Source organism: Sus scrofa, chromosome X, assembly GCF_054392235.1.
Source record: "Sus scrofa isolate SSC_HxYL_T2T_F1_AM1 chromosome X, Sscrofa_HxYL_maternal_Yorkshire_Landrace_v2.0, whole genome shotgun sequence".
Classification (NCBI taxonomy): domain Eukaryota; kingdom Metazoa; phylum Chordata; class Mammalia; order Artiodactyla; family Suidae; genus Sus; species Sus scrofa.
In genome coordinates, this window is record NC_139401.1 from 67,859,626 (window position 1) to 67,878,723 (window position 19,098).

Consider the following 19,098-nt stretch of genomic DNA (forward strand, 5'->3'; position numbering starts at 1 on the left):
CACAAGTCTCTTCTCCAAGTCCATGATTTTCTTTTCGGAGGAGATGTTCATTTGTGCTGGATATTAGATTCCAGTTATAAGTGATATCATATGGTATTTGTCTTTGTCTTTCTGGCTCATTTCACTCAGTATGAGATTCTCTAGTTCCATCCATGTTGCTGCAAATGGCATTATGTCATCCTTTTTTATGGCTGGGTAGTATTCCATTGTGTATATATACCACATCTTCCGAATCCAATCATCTGTCGATGGACATTTGGATTGTTTCCATGTCCTGGCTATTGTGAATAGTGCTGCAATGAACATGCGGGTGCACGTGTCTCTTTTAAGTAGAGTTTTGTCCGGATAGATGCCCAAGAGTGGGATTGCGGGGTCATATGGAAGTTCTATGTATAGATTTCTAAGGTATCTCCAAACTGTTCTCCATAGTGGCTGTACCAGTTTACATTCCCACCAGCAGTGCAGGAGGGTTCCCTTTTCTTCACAGCCCCTCCAGCACTTGTTATTTGTGGATTTATTAATGATGGCCATGCTGACTGGTGTGAGGTGGTATCTCATGGTAGTTTTGATTTGCATTTCTCTTATAACCAGCGATGTTGAGCATTTTTTCATGTGTTTGTTGGCCATCTGTATATCTTCTTTGGAGAAATGTCTATTCACAGGACCGCTGCTTTTCATGCATCCTCTGAGCTCCCTGGCCCAGTCTCTTTCCTACCCCCACCACACACCATGCTCTCTGCAAGAATAAGAGGAACCCAAGTTTGTCAAAGTCATTCAAAGTTTGCCAAGCACTTCTCCATTGAATAGCTCTTTAAGAGGCAGGGTAGCCTATTGGTTAAGAATATAGGCTCGGAGTTCCCATCGTGGCTCAGTGGTTAACAAATCCGACTAGGAACCATGAGGTTGCGGGTTTGATCCCTGGCCTTGCTCAGTGGGTTAAGGATCTGGCGTTGCCATGATCTATGGTGTAGGTTGCAGACATGGCTCAGATCCTGAGTTGCTGTGGCTCTGGCATAGGCCAGCGGCTACAGCTCCGATTCAACCCCTAGCCTGGGAACCTCTGTATGCTGCAGGAGCGGCCCAAGAAAATGGCAAAAAGACAAAAAAAAAAAAAAAAAAGAATATAGGCTCAGGTCCCAGACTGACTGGCTCTGCCATTTCATAGCTATATGCTCTAGCCTTGTGCCTCAGTCTCCTCATCTTTAAAATGGGGAGGATCACAGGGTCTACATCTTTTTTTTTTGGCCACATCTGCAGCATGCAGAAGTTCCCGAGCCAGGGATCAAACCACAACAGTAACCAGAGCCACAGCAGTGATGACACCAGGTTCTTAACCCACAGAGCCACCAGGGAACTCCACAGGGTCTACATCTTAAGGTTGTTTTCAGATTAAATAAGCTGATGTTTAAGTCCCCTAAAAGCCGAGGTCGTTTTGTCTTTTATTCACTGCTCTATACCTGATGCCCAAACAGTGCCTGGAACCTGGTAGATACTCAACAAATATTTATTAAATTTACTGAATATTGAATAAAGTGCCTGGAAGGGGAACTGGCACTTAATAAACACAACAAATTTTAGTTGTTTTTATCTTTCGCATCCTCACAACAGTTCCACAAGGAACACTCTTAATTTTAGCTGTGTCTCTTTTCTTCCTCCGTTTCAGGTTCAAGTTCAGAGTCAAGGCACTGAAGACAGGCAACATATTTAAAATTGAAGTAGATAGTTTGGGCCACAGAGGGTTAAGGATGCAGCCCTCAAATGTGAGTAATAGCATCCATCTATCCACCTATTCATTTGTTCATTTGTCCACTCCACAAATATTTCACCAGTACCCCTGTGGGCCAGGCCCTGGGCTGTGAGCTGGGGATATATTGATGATAAGACAGACAAAAATTCTACTTGAGGAGCTTAGATTCTAGCAGGAGACAGGCAAAAGCTAGAAAAGACTTAAGTAATTTCAGATAGTAATACATGCTATGAAGAAAATAAAGCAGTATAATGATGTAGAGAGTGGCAGAGGTGTATCCCTAGGGGGCTGAGAAAGGGACATAGGAGCTCTTCTGGGGGTGTTTGGTCTCAGTCAAGGGACCTTGCCTTGAGTTTGTCAACACTGCCTCACCCCATGAGCATTTATATATCATCTGCTCAAGACAGGAGTCAGATGCTAAGCATGGCCCCCAGGAGTCTGTACAAGGGGGCTTGGGTGTGAGGAGCTGGAAAGAAGTGGGCTGTGAACATGCGGTACCTGCATAGGAAGTTTCTGACATTACTCATCCTCTGGCAAAAGCTGTTGGTTTTATTTGATGAAATGATGGTAGTAGCAGCCTGAGATCCTTCTGCACTCCCAGGGAGGAGGTGTCTGGCCAGTGCCCTCATGTCTCATGCTCCTTCATGGCACCACCTTCAGGACTCACCATCTCATCTTCAAGACAGTCCAGGCACTGTCTCTGCTATCACAACCCTTGTCGCACTTGAGTGTCCTACTTATTCATGACATGTTTGGGCATCTCTAGAGCCTGGTACAGAATTGATCCTTAATAAATGTTTAGCGGATGAAAGAATAAATGGTGCCTGCTTTCCTTCTGCTTCCTCAATTGACTGGCTCATGCCCTCTCATCAAGACTCAGCCCACACATCATCTTATCTCCCGGTGTCCCACCTGGGAGCTCTTGCTCATCCTTTACTTCCTCTGTGAAGCTTTCCTTAACCTCCCAGGCAGGGTTGGTCCCTCCTACCTCTGAATGCTCCCGCACATTCTGTTCCCCCGTCCCATCATAGCCCTCATTGTTCTAGGGGTACTATCTACTACTGCTCAGCCAAGTCTCCTAACCTGTAATTTTCTCAGTGGCAAGGACTCCCATGTTTCCATTATCTCCACATCCCCATCACTAGCCCCTAGAGGGCGCTCAGTAAATATTAGTGGAATTAATGAGAAAAACAAATGAATTGTCAGTTTTGCTTAGAGCTTCCTAGATAGTGGTGTGCTAGAGCTGGCTTGGACTTGTTGTGGCTTGTTAGAGCTGATTGTTCAATATTTAGGAAATTCGTGAGCCAATTGTTAAAAACAGCCATCGTTAACGATTAAATTATAGGAGAAAACAGAAGACAAGCCAAGATTGAGGGACAGTCTACCAAATAAATGACCAACTAAATGCAATATGGGATTCTGGATTGGATCCTAGAACAGAGAAAGGACTTTTGTGGAAATCTGGTGAAATCTAAATAAGCTTTTTACTTTAGTTAATAAAGTTGTACCAAGGTTAGTTTTTCAGTTTTGATAAATGTTTTATAATTATGTAATATGTCAGCATCTGTGTGAAGCTGGGTGAAGGGCATGGGAGAACTCTCTGTGCTGCTTTTGCAACTCTTCTGTAGATCTAAGATGATCTCAAAATAAAAAAAAATAACTTTAGATGAAAAACATTAAATTCTGTAAACCTATAGTTAAATAAATTACGTTAGTAAATACTTAAAATTCACCACTTTCTAGTTGTTTTACTATGATCTATGCTCTTGAGCTGATTCACATCTACTGCATCTGAAGGGTGTGCTGCCGAGCATCTTTTCCGACTCCGAGTTTGGTGATGTTACATAGGAAGCTTGAAATAGGCCACAGTGGGGAGTATTTATATCATGAAAATGCTACAAATGAGGGCTTGGATTCTTGTTTTATTCACTGTACTCTAGAGTTAAGAAAATGATGGAAAATATTAATGTGCCTTAAACTTAAGAGTATGTCATATTACCTCACGGATAGCACCCCCAAAATTGAGGAAATTTACCTCAAGTACGTGGAAATTATTATCTGGTTCAGCAAAGGAGTTGTTTGAATCATTGATGAATCTATCAAGTTCCAAAACTTCTTCATTGTTTCACTTTCTTCTTATTCATTAAACATAAATGAAAATATCAACCACCATTCATGTAGGAACTATACTCACTCTTATCATAAGTGTAGGATGGCTATGGACGTAAGAGTTCAGCAAAATTAATGAACACATTATATGAAAATCAGTGTACTCTATAGAATTTGCAGTGAAGACTATTATTTCGTTGTTATTCATAAATTGTTTCACATTCTTATATAAGAAGTATATATACATATATATACACACACACACATGTGTGTGTGTGTGTGTATACATGCATGCATTTTTTTTGAAAGCCAATGGCTAAATATTTACCAGAACACCACTGGTCCTAAGAATCAATTACTATTCCATCAAATGCACTGATGGAAAGAAATGAACATTGCCGGGCACCCTCTCTGTGCCAGGCTGTCCTATCTTTTTCACATTCATTGTCTCAGTTGCTCTTTACCTAAACTCTACAAAGTGTAAGTATTATGGACGTCATCTATAAAGATGAGATGAGGATTTGGGGGCTCAGGTTAAGTGACTGGACTAAGGTCAAGCAATTGGTATACAGTGGAGTCAGGATTAAACCCCACATCTGTCTGGGTCCAAAGCTAGTTGTATTTGGTTTCGTATTGCTGCTGTAACAATTACCACAAATTTACTAGTGGCTTAAAGCAACAGAAATGTATTATCTTACAGTTCTAGAGGTTAAATGTCTGAAATGAGTCTTGCTGGACTGAAATTAAGGTGCTAGCAGGGCTGCATTCCTTCTGGCAGTTCTAGGAGGGAATCTGTTTCCTTGCCTTTTCCAGCTTCTAGACACTGCCTACACTCCTCGGTTTTTGTCCCCTTCCTCCATCTTCAAAACCAGCAAGATGTGAGACTTTCTCACATCCCTTATCTCTGAACCTGCTTCTGTTGTCACATCTCCTTCTCTAACTCTGCCTTTCCTGACTCCTTCTTTCACTTTGTAAGAACCCTTGTGGTTACATTATGCTCACCTATTACACGCAAGAGTCTCCCCATTTTGAGATCAGCTGATTAGCAACCTTAATTCCATCTGCAAGCCTTATTTCTGAGCTTTACAATTTACCATAACATTTTCACTGGTTCTGGGGATTTAGAACACAGACATCTTTGGAGGGAGCTATAATCCTGCCTACCATATTTGTGCTTTTTCCATGACCCTTAGCCAGTTGCCTCTTGTTTTAGTGGTTACACAATTCAATGCAAGGCCAATATTATTCTCCCTGACACCTGCTTGCCACACATCCCCACGTTCTCCACTTTGGAGTAAAGCGTCTTCTTTCCTTCAGTTACTTTCCCAACCTGTCAGAGAGCCCTGTGGGGGAATGTTTCTAACCCCTGGTGCTTTTAATCCTGGACATATATTTTACCTTGGCTTTTACCAAAGTGTCTTTAAATAGTTTCCAGGATTTTTGTGGATTGCTGGCTTTTTCTGAAGCTCCTGTTTGTTTTTTCCTTTCCCCAGTGTTTGTATGGGGCCAGAGCCCTGTTTCCTCTATGGTAGGTCTCACTGTCCTGTGGTTTACCCATTCTCACCTTCTGGACCTATTTCTAAGTCACCAGCCTGGATCACACATTATTTATTTGTACTTTTCACTGATTTTTTACACTGTTATATTCTAGAAGAGCCCTTGGCCTAACTAAAATGGCCTTTCCCCATGGCTGCTGACAAGGCATCTGTCTGCCTGTGTTTAATTTTACTCTCTGACTGGCTTTTCAGAATCAGACTCTCTGCCTAGTAGTTCCCCATCTTCCCTTGTTCCCTTCATGCTGAGATTCCTGACTCTACTCATGAGAAACCTCCTCCCTTGAGACCAACTAAAGGCCAGAGATTGCCTTTCCCCCCACTGGAAGGCTTCGTAGCAGCCACATGCACTTCTTTGCTGCCTCTGAGCTCTGACCACAACCTTCTTGGTTCCCCTCCCTTCTCTCCTTTTGCTAAAAGCTTTGTGCCCCTCCAATCCACCCATCAGCTTCACAGCTACACTCTGGGGCTGCGTCTGAATCTGACCACGTTGAGGAAAGCTTTCCAGAGCATATCAGCCCAAGGGACTCGTGTCCTCCTCTGAGCGCCTCCAGGATGTATTGTCAGTAGCTATCATCTATTGTTATGGACAGGTCGCAAACTGGTGGCTGGTGGGCCAAATAATGCCCGCGGATATGTTTGGTTTGGTCTGCATGAAGTTTATTTCTTTTCCAAATTATTGCAACCATGTCACGATTAATAATCTTCCCATTCACTCTGGATTTCCGGCTTCTTTGAAAAACAGAGAAATCTAGTGATACTGGCTCTGCATTCCCATAGGATGGTAGTTTTTCCTGGATTGTAGTGGCGGCTTCCCCGTTAGATGGAGCTCTTGCTCTCCAGTTCCCCACAGTCCTCGCCACTTATTATTATTATTGTAGCTGTTGTTGTTATTATTGTTATATTGCTCCAACCTCATTCACTCATTTATAGTACTTGCCTGGCTCCTAAAGGCATTAGGAAATTCTGAGATATTCCCTGCTTGTCTAAATGTCCAGCCACATTATAGTCTCTTGGAGGAAAGAAACTCAATTTTGAATTTATTTTTTTTCTCTCATGCAGCTCTGTATATAGTAGATGCTCAGTAAGTATTGAAAGAATAAAGAATGTCCTGATTCATCCTCTAGATGCCTCTAGAATATGTAAAAATTTACTTTTTTTTTCTTTTTATGGCCACGCCCGTGGTATATAGAAGTTCCTGGGCCAGGGATTGAGTCCAAGCCACAACTATGACCTATACCATAGCTGCTGCAATGCTGGGTCCTCTAACCCACTGCACCAGGAGGATTGAACCTGTACCTCCACAGTGACCCAAGCCACTGCAGTCAGATTCTTAACCCACTGTGCCACAGTGGGAACTCTCTAAAAATTTACTTTTACTACAAGGTAAAGCTTTATAAGTGTACTTTCTCTGTGGAGACAGTACCATGTACTTGACACACATTAGATGCTTTAGAACAAGAGAGAGGGAAACTGAGGCTCAGAGAGCCTATACAGTGGGGCTGGGGCTGCAGATCTGGTCGTTTCTAGGGTAAGGGCCAATGCCTGCACTTGAAGAGGAAGCTTTCCTGAGCATTAGTGCTGGAAGCAGAGAGGAGCTGCTCCTGGGATTCTCTGGTAATGTTTGTTCACAAACTCTGAGAGTTACTTTGTTTGGATAGTGATGAAGCATTTATGAAATGCCCTTTCTGTGCTGGGCATTTATGAAGCAACTCTGCACTTCTTGGACTCTCAGGAATTCTGAGCATCCTGGGCAGCCCACTGAAAAGATGAGGGAAATATAGCTAGATCAAACCAAATTGTTGATGGGATTGGAGCCCATTTGGTGAATCACGAGCAATTGGGAGAAGCGTCTGCTGATTTCCATGCCCACATGTGTCACTGGTGGGACTGACTCGTGGTGTGGGATGGGAAGACATGCAGAAATGTTGTGTGTCTCATTGCGCAGCAGCAAGCAGAAAGGAATGTGAGAATACCGTAGACTCCCGCTGGGGGAGAAATCTGGTGTCATGTGTTGCTGAACAGCTGCAGGAAAATTTTTGGACCCTTGGAGACAGAGAGGTGGGTTTGCCACACTTTGGTTCTGAGTAACTTTGAGGGCAAAGAGCTTGTACAGGAAACTGATTATGGTGCATGTAGAAGCCTAATGCTGGAAACTTCATCTGCTTTCTTTGCCACCCTGTTCCCTCTAGCCACCAACCAGTTCCAGCCATGGTTAGGAGAGGAAGGAGGTGTGAAGGCCTCAGTCCCAGGTGGTGCTCATGGGCTCTGCTTAAGGTCACCCAAATGCTCAGGTCAGTGGGGTGGGCTGAACCTCTGGGATAAGAGATGCTTCTGGGCCAGTCCCAAAGGAGGCAAGATAGGGCAGGGTGGGGGATGAGGGAGGCAGGGCAGACTCAGCTAAGGGCACATAAAGGGGCTTTAATCCTTCAGACTCTATAGAGTCTATAAAACTATAAACAACAACAACAACAACCATGGAATCCATAACCTTGGACTCACCTAGAACTAGGTTCAAGCCCCTCCTCTATTCCTACAAGGGTGGCTTTAGGCAAATCATTAATCTTTCCAAACCCAAGTTTACTGTTCTCTACGTGTGAAGAGTCACGAGGCCTGGCCCATATTTCAAGAGATGGGAGCTGCGAGCTTTCTAATGATGTAACTGAGCAATAAACTATCATATTGGTTATTATTTATTGTGGGCTTAGTATGGGCCAGACACTGTGCTGAGCCATTTCAATCCGTTCTCTCCGTAATCTTTCAAAGAAAGATAAAGAAATTGAGTTACGAAGAGGAAGAGTGACTCATTGAAGGTCATCCAGCCAGTAAATGACAAAACCAGCACATGCTTGATGCAGAGCAGTTCCAGAGCCCACACTTCCAACCAGACCACCCTGCAGTGCATTTGCCCCACTTCACCCATGAGGAAACTTAAGGTTCAGGAGGCACTAGCATCAGAGACAAAGCTTGGGGCTTTCAGTGTCTGGCTCTGCTCTTGAACACGTGTGACCTTGAGCAAGTCACTCAGCCTGTCTGAGCTCCAGTGTCCTGACTTAGAAAATGTCCAAGTCCAAAGCCTCTGGCAGCCTGTACGGTGAGAAGGGAGAAGGTGGGAGGGGAGAGAGCTCAGAATCTCCCAGAAATGGGAAACAGGAAGAAGTGAGTGTGATTGGCTTTATGAAGTGGAGGCAGATCTGGAATAGAAACTTGCAGAGGGAAAGTGCCCAGCTCACACTACCCGTTTAGCAGTTGGCCCTGAGAGACAGCCCACATGGGCTTGGTGGGCAGGAGCGTGGCCAGCTCAGCTGGCACCCACACAGTGAGCTGCTGTTGCCACCCAGGGGACAGGCCGTGACCAGGAACCCAGGCTGTGGCTGTGGCAGCACATTCCCTGTCTCCTGCTGGTTTCCGGAGTAGAAACAGGCGGCCAAGGCTTGCTCCAGAGGGGTAGGGAGGAGAGTGAGGGAAGGGAACCGAGTGCTGCCTCTGCTTTGGGACTTATAAATAAACCCATCTGGAAGTGTTTGGGGGCTGTGGGAGCCTGAGGCCGGCCCTTGCAATTCAGGCCATGTGGCACATATTTCCATTCGCACCAGACCCCACCCCCACCCCAATCCCAAGAGACCATCTGATTGGGCCTGTCTGTTCCGGCCGAGCTGGGCAGGAACCTCTCAGACCTCAACTCTGCTTCCAGCCCCCGCCCCAACCCTCCTCTCCTCCCAGGCCAACTCTGGCAAGACCGCGTCTGAGAAAGTACTTTGAAAAGATCATGTGCTATTCCAGCGCTGGTTGAATGAATGAACGAATCTTCAATTCAGCATTTAACTGGCAATGTGTTCCACTAGCTAGGAAAGGGCCCCATGGTAGTTATGGAAGATGACGTGTTCTTGACTTTTAGCCTCCATCTCAGGATCCTCTTTACCCTACCCGGCTAAGGCTCACTGAGGTACAAAGTCTCCTAGTCTTGCTCATTCTTCCATCCCCAACACCAAAGGTGGTGCTCAGTAGGAGTTGCTTATATGAAGGGATGAGTCGATTTATTAAACAAACACTCCTTGCACACCTTCATGGGCTGTGCACTGCTGCATGCTAGGAACATAGTAGAGAACAAAATAGCCAGAATTGGAGTTCCCGTTGTGGCGCAGCAGAAACAAATCCGACTAGGAACCATGAAGTTGCAGGTTCGATCCCTGACTTCATTCAGTGAGTTAAGGATCCGGCATTGCCATGGGCTGTGGTGTAGGTCATAGACGTGGCTCGGATCTCACATTGCTGTGGCTGTGGCGTAGGCCAGCAGTTGTAGCTCTGATTGGACCCCTAGCCTGGGAACCTCCATATGCTACGGGTGCAGCCCTAAAAAAAAGCAAAAAACCAAAACAAACAAACAAAAAAACCCAAACACAAAAACAAACAAACAAACAAACAAAACCCTGAAATAGCCAGAATCCCTGCCTCACTGAGCTCATGGTCACAGTGGTTCTCAATGAGAGTACTATTGGCACTTGAGGTTGAGACTTTGCAGTGTGACACGCTCCTGTGCATTGCAAGGTGTTTAACATTCTGACTCCCGGCCCACTTAGCACCCTGGAGTCACTGAAACAATCAGAAATGCCTCTATATATCTCCAAACACTTCCAGGGCCTAGGAGGACCCACCCCTGGCTGAGGGCCACTGCTGAGGGACTTGACACAGGGAGTGAAGGAAAGAAGCCCATCCCCAAGGTGTGAACACGTTGAATCCTCTGAGTCCACATGGAATTGGTGGTTTAAAACTGGGAAATCAAATTGGCCCTCAAATGGTGTAAAATGATCCTTTGGTCGCAAGCGAGGCCCCATAAAAGCCCATGAGGTGGCTGAGGTCCACGGTTCTCCTGGGCTGGCTTAGGACCAAAGGGCAGGCACCACAGTGGCAGTTTTGAACATGCCGCTGAGATGGTATTTTGAGAATGTTTAGAAAACAGCCACAATTTGATCCTAGGGGTAGGTGAAAAGTCAATCCCGAGATAGAGATTTGGGATAAAACCACTTTGAAGTGGGAGTTAGGGTTGAGGCCCAGCATCCACTAAGATCATAATGGGAAAAGGTTTTGGGGAAAAAGTGAAGCATGAATTCAGGACAAAGGCCAGAGCTTCAGAATTAGACCCAGGGGCATCTCCTCTCTGCCCCTTCATTTCCATTCCCAAGATCAGCACACTAGTTCAGGGCCCTGGCTTATGCCAAGACCATTGCAGCAGCCTCCTAACTGGCCTCTGTTCTTCTTCTGGTCTCTCTGCCTTCCAGAGTTACCTTATTAAAACATGGCTGTCATCGCGTCCCTGTGCAACATTCACCAGCTCCAGCCTCCTCAGCCTTCTACCCTACCCAGCTGCAGTCCCACTGGCCACAAGCAGGCCCACCCTCGGTGAACTGGCTCCAGATTTTCCTTTAAGATTCATTAGTGCTCATCTCCTAGATCTTACCAACTGGCTACACAGAGCCCCAAACACACACTGACCTTCTTTTCTCCATGCCACGTCCTCCCCTGGGATATCCTTAGACCCTGTCTCCATTTGGAAAAATATACTCAGACTTCAAGGCCAAGCTCATGTCTCCCTTCTCTGTTGAGCTTTCCCTGACCCCTCGGAGGCAAGCAGAGACTTTCCCATCTCTGTTCCCACCTCTCCAGCTCTTCATAAACGCCACGGGGCTTGTGTCTCTCCCACTAGACTGAGAGTTCCCTAAGGGCTGCAATCATGTTTTGCTTTGTCATCCTATTACCCAGCCTAGTGTGAAGGGACGGGAAAGTGGGCCTGAGGGTTGGCTGGTATCAGGGCAAAGAGGAAGTGCAATGGTCCCCCCACCAAGCCTGACCATGGATCCACTTGAGACACTTTTTTTTTTTTTTTGTCTTTTGTCTTTTCTGGGGCCACACCCACGGCATGTGGAGATTCCCAGACTAGGGGTTCTAATCGGAGCTGTTGCCGCCAGCCTACACCAGAGCCACAGCAATACCAGATCCGAGACGCATCTTTGACCTACAACAGCTCACGGCAATGCAGGATCCTTAACCCACTGAGCGAGGCCTGGGATCGAACCCACAACGTCATGGTTCCTAGTCAGATTTGTTTCTGCTGCACCACGACAGGAGCTCCCACTTGAGACGCTTTTAACTACTCTCTCCATAAGCACTGTTTTCGGATAAGGGTTAGCAAAGGAGGTAGAAAAAAGATGGAGAGCCAAGACATGGGGTGGGCAAAGGGAATCTAAGGGAGAAGAGGGAGAGGCTGAGAGGATGAATGAGGAGAGGAGAGAGCAAAGGTCTGCCTCAGCAGCTTCCTTACATAGGGATTCAAATAACCTAAAATGGAATAAGAAAAGATTTGGGGAGTTCCCGTCATGATTCAGAGGTTAACGAATCTGACTAGCATCCATGAGGACTTGGGTTCGATCCCTGGCCTTGCTCAGTGGATGAAGGATCCGGCGTTGTCGTGAGCTGTGATGTAGGTTGCAGACACGGCTCGGATCCTGAGTTGTTGTGGCTGTGGTGTAGGCCCGTGGTTATAGCTCCAATTCGACCCTCAGCCTGGGAACCTCTATATGCCACCCATGCGACCCTAAAAAAAAAGACAAAAGAAAGAAAGAAAAGAGTTGGGATTTTGGAAATGAAAGCAGACGATTAGACAGTTAATTAATAGGCATTAGTGCCCTTCAGTGCCCAGCTGTGCATGGAGTCATGTCCTGCTGGGATCAAATGCAAGCTACTCAGGATGCCCATTTAGTAAAGAGCAAAAAACAGCGTTGGCATGAAAGAGCTGGAGAATTCCTCAAAGGGTTCTTCCTAAGGGTACTGGGGGCCACTGGAACTTGATAGTTGCCCCACATCACTGGCCTGGCTCTTGACAAAGATAAGCAGACACGAGGGGGAAAAAAAGCCCAACATGTAGTGAGCAGTTAGTATCCCAGAGGCCACAGAAGCTCTTTTGATCCTCAGTGCAACTCTGTGAGGTAGGTATCATCTCTATCTTACAGATTAGAAAATTGAGGTCCTGGGAGGGTTAAGAATCTTACCCAAGGGCACACAGCTTCAAAGTCCAAGATTCCAATGCAGGTCATCCCCTCCACGATTGGCAGCAATGTTGTCCCCCATCTTGCTGACTTTGGCTGTGGGGCTGATTTCTGGATTGATTTCTTTGAACATAAACAAAATACCATCAGTTTTTCCTGGCTCTGGAATGAGTCCTCAGAATCATGTGCTATTCTCCAGTTTCCAGCTGGGTGCCTTTGCTGGGTTCACGAATATGAAGCAATAGACCTTATCCTCAGCATCAACAATATGCACTTAAAAATGCCAAGGTGGCTTTTCTTCCCAGAAGATACTTCGGGTTGGGGGCTTTCAACCACTGGAGCCAGGTTTTCTATTTTTCTCCTCCCTCCCCGTGATCTGCCAATGATTTGGTTGATGGTTGCTCGCTTTCCCAGGCAAATTTAAAAATCCTTATCAGATGCCATTTGCAGCAACATGAATGGAACTAGAGAATCTCATACTAAGTGGAGTAAGTCAGAAAGAGAAAGATAAATACCATATGAAATCATTTATATTTGAAATTGAATACATGGCACAGACGAACCTTTCCTCAGAGAAGAAACAAACTTATGGACATAGAAAACAGACTTGTGGTTGCCAAGGGGGAGGGAGGGGATGGACTGGGAGTTTGGGGTTAATAGATGTAAGCTATTGCCTTTGGAATGGATAAGCAATGAGATCCTGCTGTATAGCACAGGGAACTATATCTAATCACTTGTGATGAAACATAATGGAGGATAATGTGAGAAAAAGATGTATCTATATATATATATGTGTGTGTGTGAGAGAGAGAGAGACTGGGTCACTTTGCTGTACAGTAGGAAATTGACAGAACACTGTAAACCAACTATAATGGAAAAAATAAAAATCATTAATAAAAAAAAATCCTTGTCAAAATCATGGTACCTTTGAGATGTTGCCCACAATGTGTTCCAACTCTCCCTGGGACCCATCCTTACCTGCTCAGTGGTTGATAGATGCTCTATCTTGCTGCCAGCCTGTGAGTGACAGTGAGCAGAAGATGGGAGGTACAGCCAGAGCAAGTAAGGACAGTGTTTCCCAGAATTCTGATGTGATGTGGTTAGGCCAACCCATGGAGAAGCCAGTGGAGGTAAAGAGGCTGGACCCAATCAGCGGGCAAAATGGTATGCAACACAATCCCCATAGAGTTATGGGGAGGGTAGGTTGGCTAGAAAGTCCGTGCTGAGTTTTGTGGGTTTGTTCTGGAGTCAGGTAAGGTACACTTTGGGGACATTTTGTGCTGAGCCTTTGGCCTAGAGTTGGGTCCTGCACATAGTAACAATCCTGACAGGTATTAGGATTGTGCTGCATGTAGGGCCTTCTGAAATCTTGTGGAATAACAGAATTTTCAGTGATATGCAGTGACAAGCAGGTGACAAGTCTGATCTTGGGTTTGGGCTTTCTCCCTGGTTATTTTTATTTTATTTTATTTTATTTTATTTTATTTTATTTTATTTTATTTTATTTTATTTTATTTTATTTTATTTTATTTTATTTTATTTTATTTAGTCTTTTGTCTTTTTAGGGCCGCACTCACGGCATATAGAGGTTCCCAGGCCAGGGGTTGAATCAGAGCTGCAGCTGCCAGCCTACAGCACAGCCACAGCAATGCCATATCTGAGCCTCATCTGCAATCTACACCACAGCTCACAGCAACGCCAGATCCTTAATCCACTGACTGAAGCCAGGGATGAAACCTGTGTCCTCATGGATGCTAGTTGGGTTCGTTAACTACTGAGCCATGATGGGAACTCCTCCCTGGTCATTTTAGTTAACGGGATTCTTCTGCATCACCTTAAAAATCTATTTGGAATCTGAGCGCATCTCATCTGAGCAACCATTCTTCATTGCTAAGCCATCCTCCTCTCTTGCCTGTCACTGGCCTCCTAAAGCAATGCTGTTAAAACATAGTCTATCGGAGTTTTGCTCTGCATCCTCTCATAGTCCCGCATCTCCTTTGTATTAAAAGCCAAAATCATTATGGTAGTCTGCAAGGTCCTCAGAATCTGCCCCCTTCTCACCTCCTTGATATTATCTCCTACAAATCTCTCTGTTACCTCCTTCATTCCAGCCATGCTGATCTCCTGATCATTCTTTAATCTTTCCAGGCACATCCTTGCTTTGTACTTGCTTTTCCTTCTGCTAGAATGCTTTTCCCTGGTCAGTGTCCTAGGAGAGAGTGGTTATGGGAACTGGGGAAAGGTTGCTATATGAAGACACCCACCTGACAGGAACTGTGGTCTTTGGTAGAAGGTTGTAGTGAACCTGCAGAGAGAGGTCTGATAAAAAATATATATATATATATATCTCGGAGTTCCCGTCATGGCTCAGTGGTTAACAAATCTGACTAGGAACCATGAGGTTGCAGGTTTGATCCCTGGCCTCACTCAGTGGGTTAAGAATCCGGCATTGCCATGAGCTGTGGTGTAGGTCGTAGACGCGGCTCAGATCTGGAATTGCTGTAGCTCTGGCATAGGCCGGTGGCTTCAGCTCTGATTAGACTCCTAGCCTGGGAACCTCCATATGCCGCGGATGCGACTGTAGAAAAAGACAAAAAAAAAAAAATTTCTCACTTTCTCTTTCCTTCTGATCTCCTTGCAGGTGCCTCCCATTGGTCAAACCTAACCAGAAGCCAGAGGGCGAGGGAACCTGTCGATGCAGCCTGCACAGGTCAGCCGATCAAGGCACAAAGCTGGGCAGAGAAGGGTGGACAAGATCTGGAAGGGCAAGTGGAAAATGTCCAGAACCTCTATATAGCTCTGTAGCTGGCTCCCTCACTTCTTTCAGATCTCCACTGAAAAGTTACCTTCTCAGTGAAGCCTTCTCTGGCCACTGTTAAAAAAATTTCAGCCCCCAGCCCCCAACACTTTTCATCCTTCTTCCATGCTATTTTTTTTCATAGCACTTAATACCACCTAACATGTAATTTATCTTGTCTCTCATCTGCTCCCCCACTAGAGTGGGAGCTCCATGGGGGCAGGGACTTTGTTTTATTCACTGCTATTATCAGTGCCTAGAATAGTACCTGGCACACAGTAGGTGCTCAATAAATATCTGGTCAGTGAATGAATGCCCTCTCAGAGGCCACCCTAGGGTGAGTCTACTCTCAACCAGGCACAGTTGGGTATGGGTGTCTGATTGTTATTCATGCCTGCTGCTCTTAGTTTTCTCCAAAACAACTTGACTGCTGCCACATTTTCAAGTCAGAGGGTGGGGCGGCCTTTGGTGCCCTCAGCATTGAAACTTGCATGACAGTTTGTTTACTTAAACTTTATGGAAACTGCTATTGCATTAATTTGCATGGACTGAGCTTTGTGTGTTTTTTAAGTTGTCAGCAGCTTAAATTCATGGTCATGGGGACATTGGCCCTCCCAGGTGGTACTTCCATATGTCCATGGTAGTGCTAGTGGGCCTGTTTCCAAGTAAGGTGGGCTCAGGACCCACTTCCTTGAGGCTCAAGGGCAGGAGGATATGAGCTGGGCCCTCTGGCCATAGGGATGATGAAATAAGGATATGTCAGATCAGGACAAGCAAAACAAGTTTGAATTCCAGCTGTGTCCAGGATAATGTTTTCACTATACAAGTGGCATGTGAATATACTCTCATTGTGAAAAAAAATCAAACAATCCAGCTAGAATTAATATCCTCTTCCCTCCCCAACTCTGCTCCCTGGAGGCAGCAACCACTGTTATCACCAGAGTGTCCTCTTCCAGATATTTTTCTATGTATATATAGTTTGGTTGTGTGTGGGTATTTACAAATGAATGGTATTATGCTATATATACTGATCTGTAACTTTTTTTCACTTAACAATGTATCTTGGAAACCTTACCATGTTAGGACACATGGATCTAACTCATTCTTTTTTAATTAAATTTTTAATTTTGAGGTAATCGTAGATTCATATGCAATTAAGAAATAATAGGAGGGAGTTCCCACCGTGGCGCAGTGGAAATGAATCTGACTAGTTACCACGAGGATGAGGGTTCGATTCCTGGCTTCGCTCAGTGGGTTGGGGATCTGGTGTTGCCATGAGCTGTAGTGTAGGCTGGCAGCTACAGCTCCTATCTGACCCCTAGCCTGGGAACTTCCATACACTGCTGTGCAGCCCTAAAAAGCAAAAAGTAAATAAATAAATAAAATAAAAATAAAAATAAACAATAGAGAGGATTTCCTGTTGTGGCTCAGTGGGTAAAGAACCTGACATAGTATCCATAAGCATGCAGGTTGGATCCCTGGCTTCACTCAATGGGTTAAGGTTCCAGCATTGCCACAAGCTGTGGCATAGATCACAGATGTGGCTCGGATCTGGTGTTGCTGCAGCTGTGGCTGTGGCTTAGGCTAGCAGCTGCAGCTCCGATTCAGCCCCTAGTATGGGAACTTCCATATGCTGCATCTGCGGCCCTAAAAAGAAAAAAAAAAGAAATAATAGATCCCACATACCCTTTACCTAGTTTTCCTGGATGGCAACTTCTTGCAAATCTGCAATACAATATCACCAAGCAGAGTAGTGTCATTGATACAGTTAAGAGATACAGAAGATTTCCATCACCACATGGATTCTTCAGGTTACCCTTTCATAGCTAAATCCAGTTTTATCCCACCCCTACCTCCATCTGAACCTCTGGCAACCACTCATCTGTTCTCCATTTCTAAAATTAGGTCATTTCAATAATGTTATGTAAATAAAGTCATCCAGTATGTAACCTTTAGGGACTGGTTTTTCAGTGAGTATAATTCTCTGGACATTCGTCCAGGTTGTTGTGTGTATCAACAGTCTGTTTCTTTTAATTGCTGAGTAGTTTCCCATGGCTTGGATGTACCACAAATAATTTATCCATTCGCCTGTTGAGAGGACATGTGGATTATTTCCAGTTTGGGGCTATTATAAATAAAGCTGCTAGAATAGTCATGTAACAGAAATTTATGTGAACAGAAGTTTTCATTTCTCTGGGATCAAAGTCCAAGAGTACAATTGCTGGGTCATATGGTAGTTGCAAGTTGAGCTTCTAAAGTAACTTGCCAAACTGTTTTCCAGAATGGCCCTACCATTTTACATTCCCATCAACAAAGTATGAGGGATCCAATTTCTTGGCATCTTCTCCAAAATTTGGTGTGGTCATTTTTTAAAATTTTAGCCATTCTGATAGGTACGTAGTGATATTCCGATTGTGATTTTAGTTTGCATGTCCCTAATGGCAAGTGATTAAACATCTTTTCATATGCTTATTTGCCATCCATAGATCCTTTTCAGTGAATTAATCCAGTGTGTTTATTTTGTATCCTGCAACCTTGCCAAACTCACTTATTAATTCTAGGAATTGTTTTGTAGTTCCTTGAGATTTTCTACATAAACCATCATGTCATCTCCAAATACTTTAAAATTAAAGTATAGTTGATTTACAAAGTTGTGCCAATTTCTGCTGTACAGCAAAGTGACTCAGTCATTTATACATATACATTCTTTTAAAAAATATATTATTTCCCATCATGGTCTATCCTAGGAGATTGGATATAGTTCCCTGTGCTATATAGTAGGACCTTGTTGTTTATACATTCTAAATGTAATAGTTTGCATCTATTAACCCAAACTCCCAGTCCTTCCTGCTCCCTCTCCCACCTTGGCAACCACAAGTCGTTCTCTGTGTCTGTGAGTCTGTTTCTGTTCTGTAGATGGGTTCATTTGTGCCATATTTTAGATTCCACATATAAGTGGTATCATATGATATTTGTCCTTCTCTTTCTGACTTCACTTAATAGGATAATCTCTAGTTGCATCCATGTTGCTGTGAATGGCATTATTTCATTCTTTTTATAGCTGAGTAGTATTCTGTTGTGTATATGTACCACATCTTCTTAATCCATTCATCTATCGATGGACGTTTTGGTTGTTTTCATGTCTTGGCTATTGCGAATAGTGCTGCAATGAACATAAAGGTGTATGTATCTTTTTGAATTATAGTTTTATCAAGATATAGGCTCAGGAGTGGGATTGCTGGATCACATGGTAGTTCTATATTTAGTTTTTTGAGGAATCTCCATACTATTTTCCATAGTGGTGGTACCAACTGACATTCCCACCAATAGTGTGGGAGGGTTCGAAATAGGGACAGTTTTATTTCTTCCTTTTCAATCTATATGCCTTTCATTTCCTTTTCTTGCTGATTGTACTGGCTAGAACTTCCAACATTATGTTGAATTAGACTTATGAGGGCAGACATTCTTGCTTTGTTCCCAATATGAGGAGGAAAACATTCAGCCATTCACCATTATTAAGTTTACTGTTAGCTGTAAGTGTTTTGTAGATGTTTTTTTTTTTTTTTTCAAGTTCAGGAAATTCCTTTTCTTATTTCCAAGAGTTTTTTTTTTTATCTTAATAGGTGTTGGATTTTGTTAAGTGTTTTTTTTCTGCATTGATTGGTATAATCATGTGTTGATACGGTGGATTACAGTGATTTGTTTTCAGATATTGAAACTGCTTTGCATCCCTGGAATAGACTCCACTTGATAATGGTGGATAATTCTTACTTGTGACTGAATTCTATTTGCTAATGTGTTGAAGAGTTTTGCCTCTATATTCATAAGGGATATTGATCTGTAGTTTTC

The 19,098-nt window shown here is 44.1% G+C and overlaps 1 protein-coding gene across 5 annotated transcripts in view; it reads left to right on the plus strand.

Annotated features, from left to right (window-relative positions):
* NHSL2 (NHS like 2) overlaps positions 1-19,098 on the plus strand; it is a 285,277-nt gene that overhangs the window by 109,533 nt on the left and 156,646 nt on the right. For all 5 annotated transcript variants that reach the window (XM_021079846.2, XM_085008410.1, XM_085008413.1 and 2 more), the window contains exon 2: positions 15,094-15,162. In XM_021079846.2, coding sequence (XP_020935505.2) covers positions 15,094-15,162 — 69 coding nt within the window. The remainder of the gene's footprint in view (positions 1-15,093; positions 15,163-19,098) is intronic.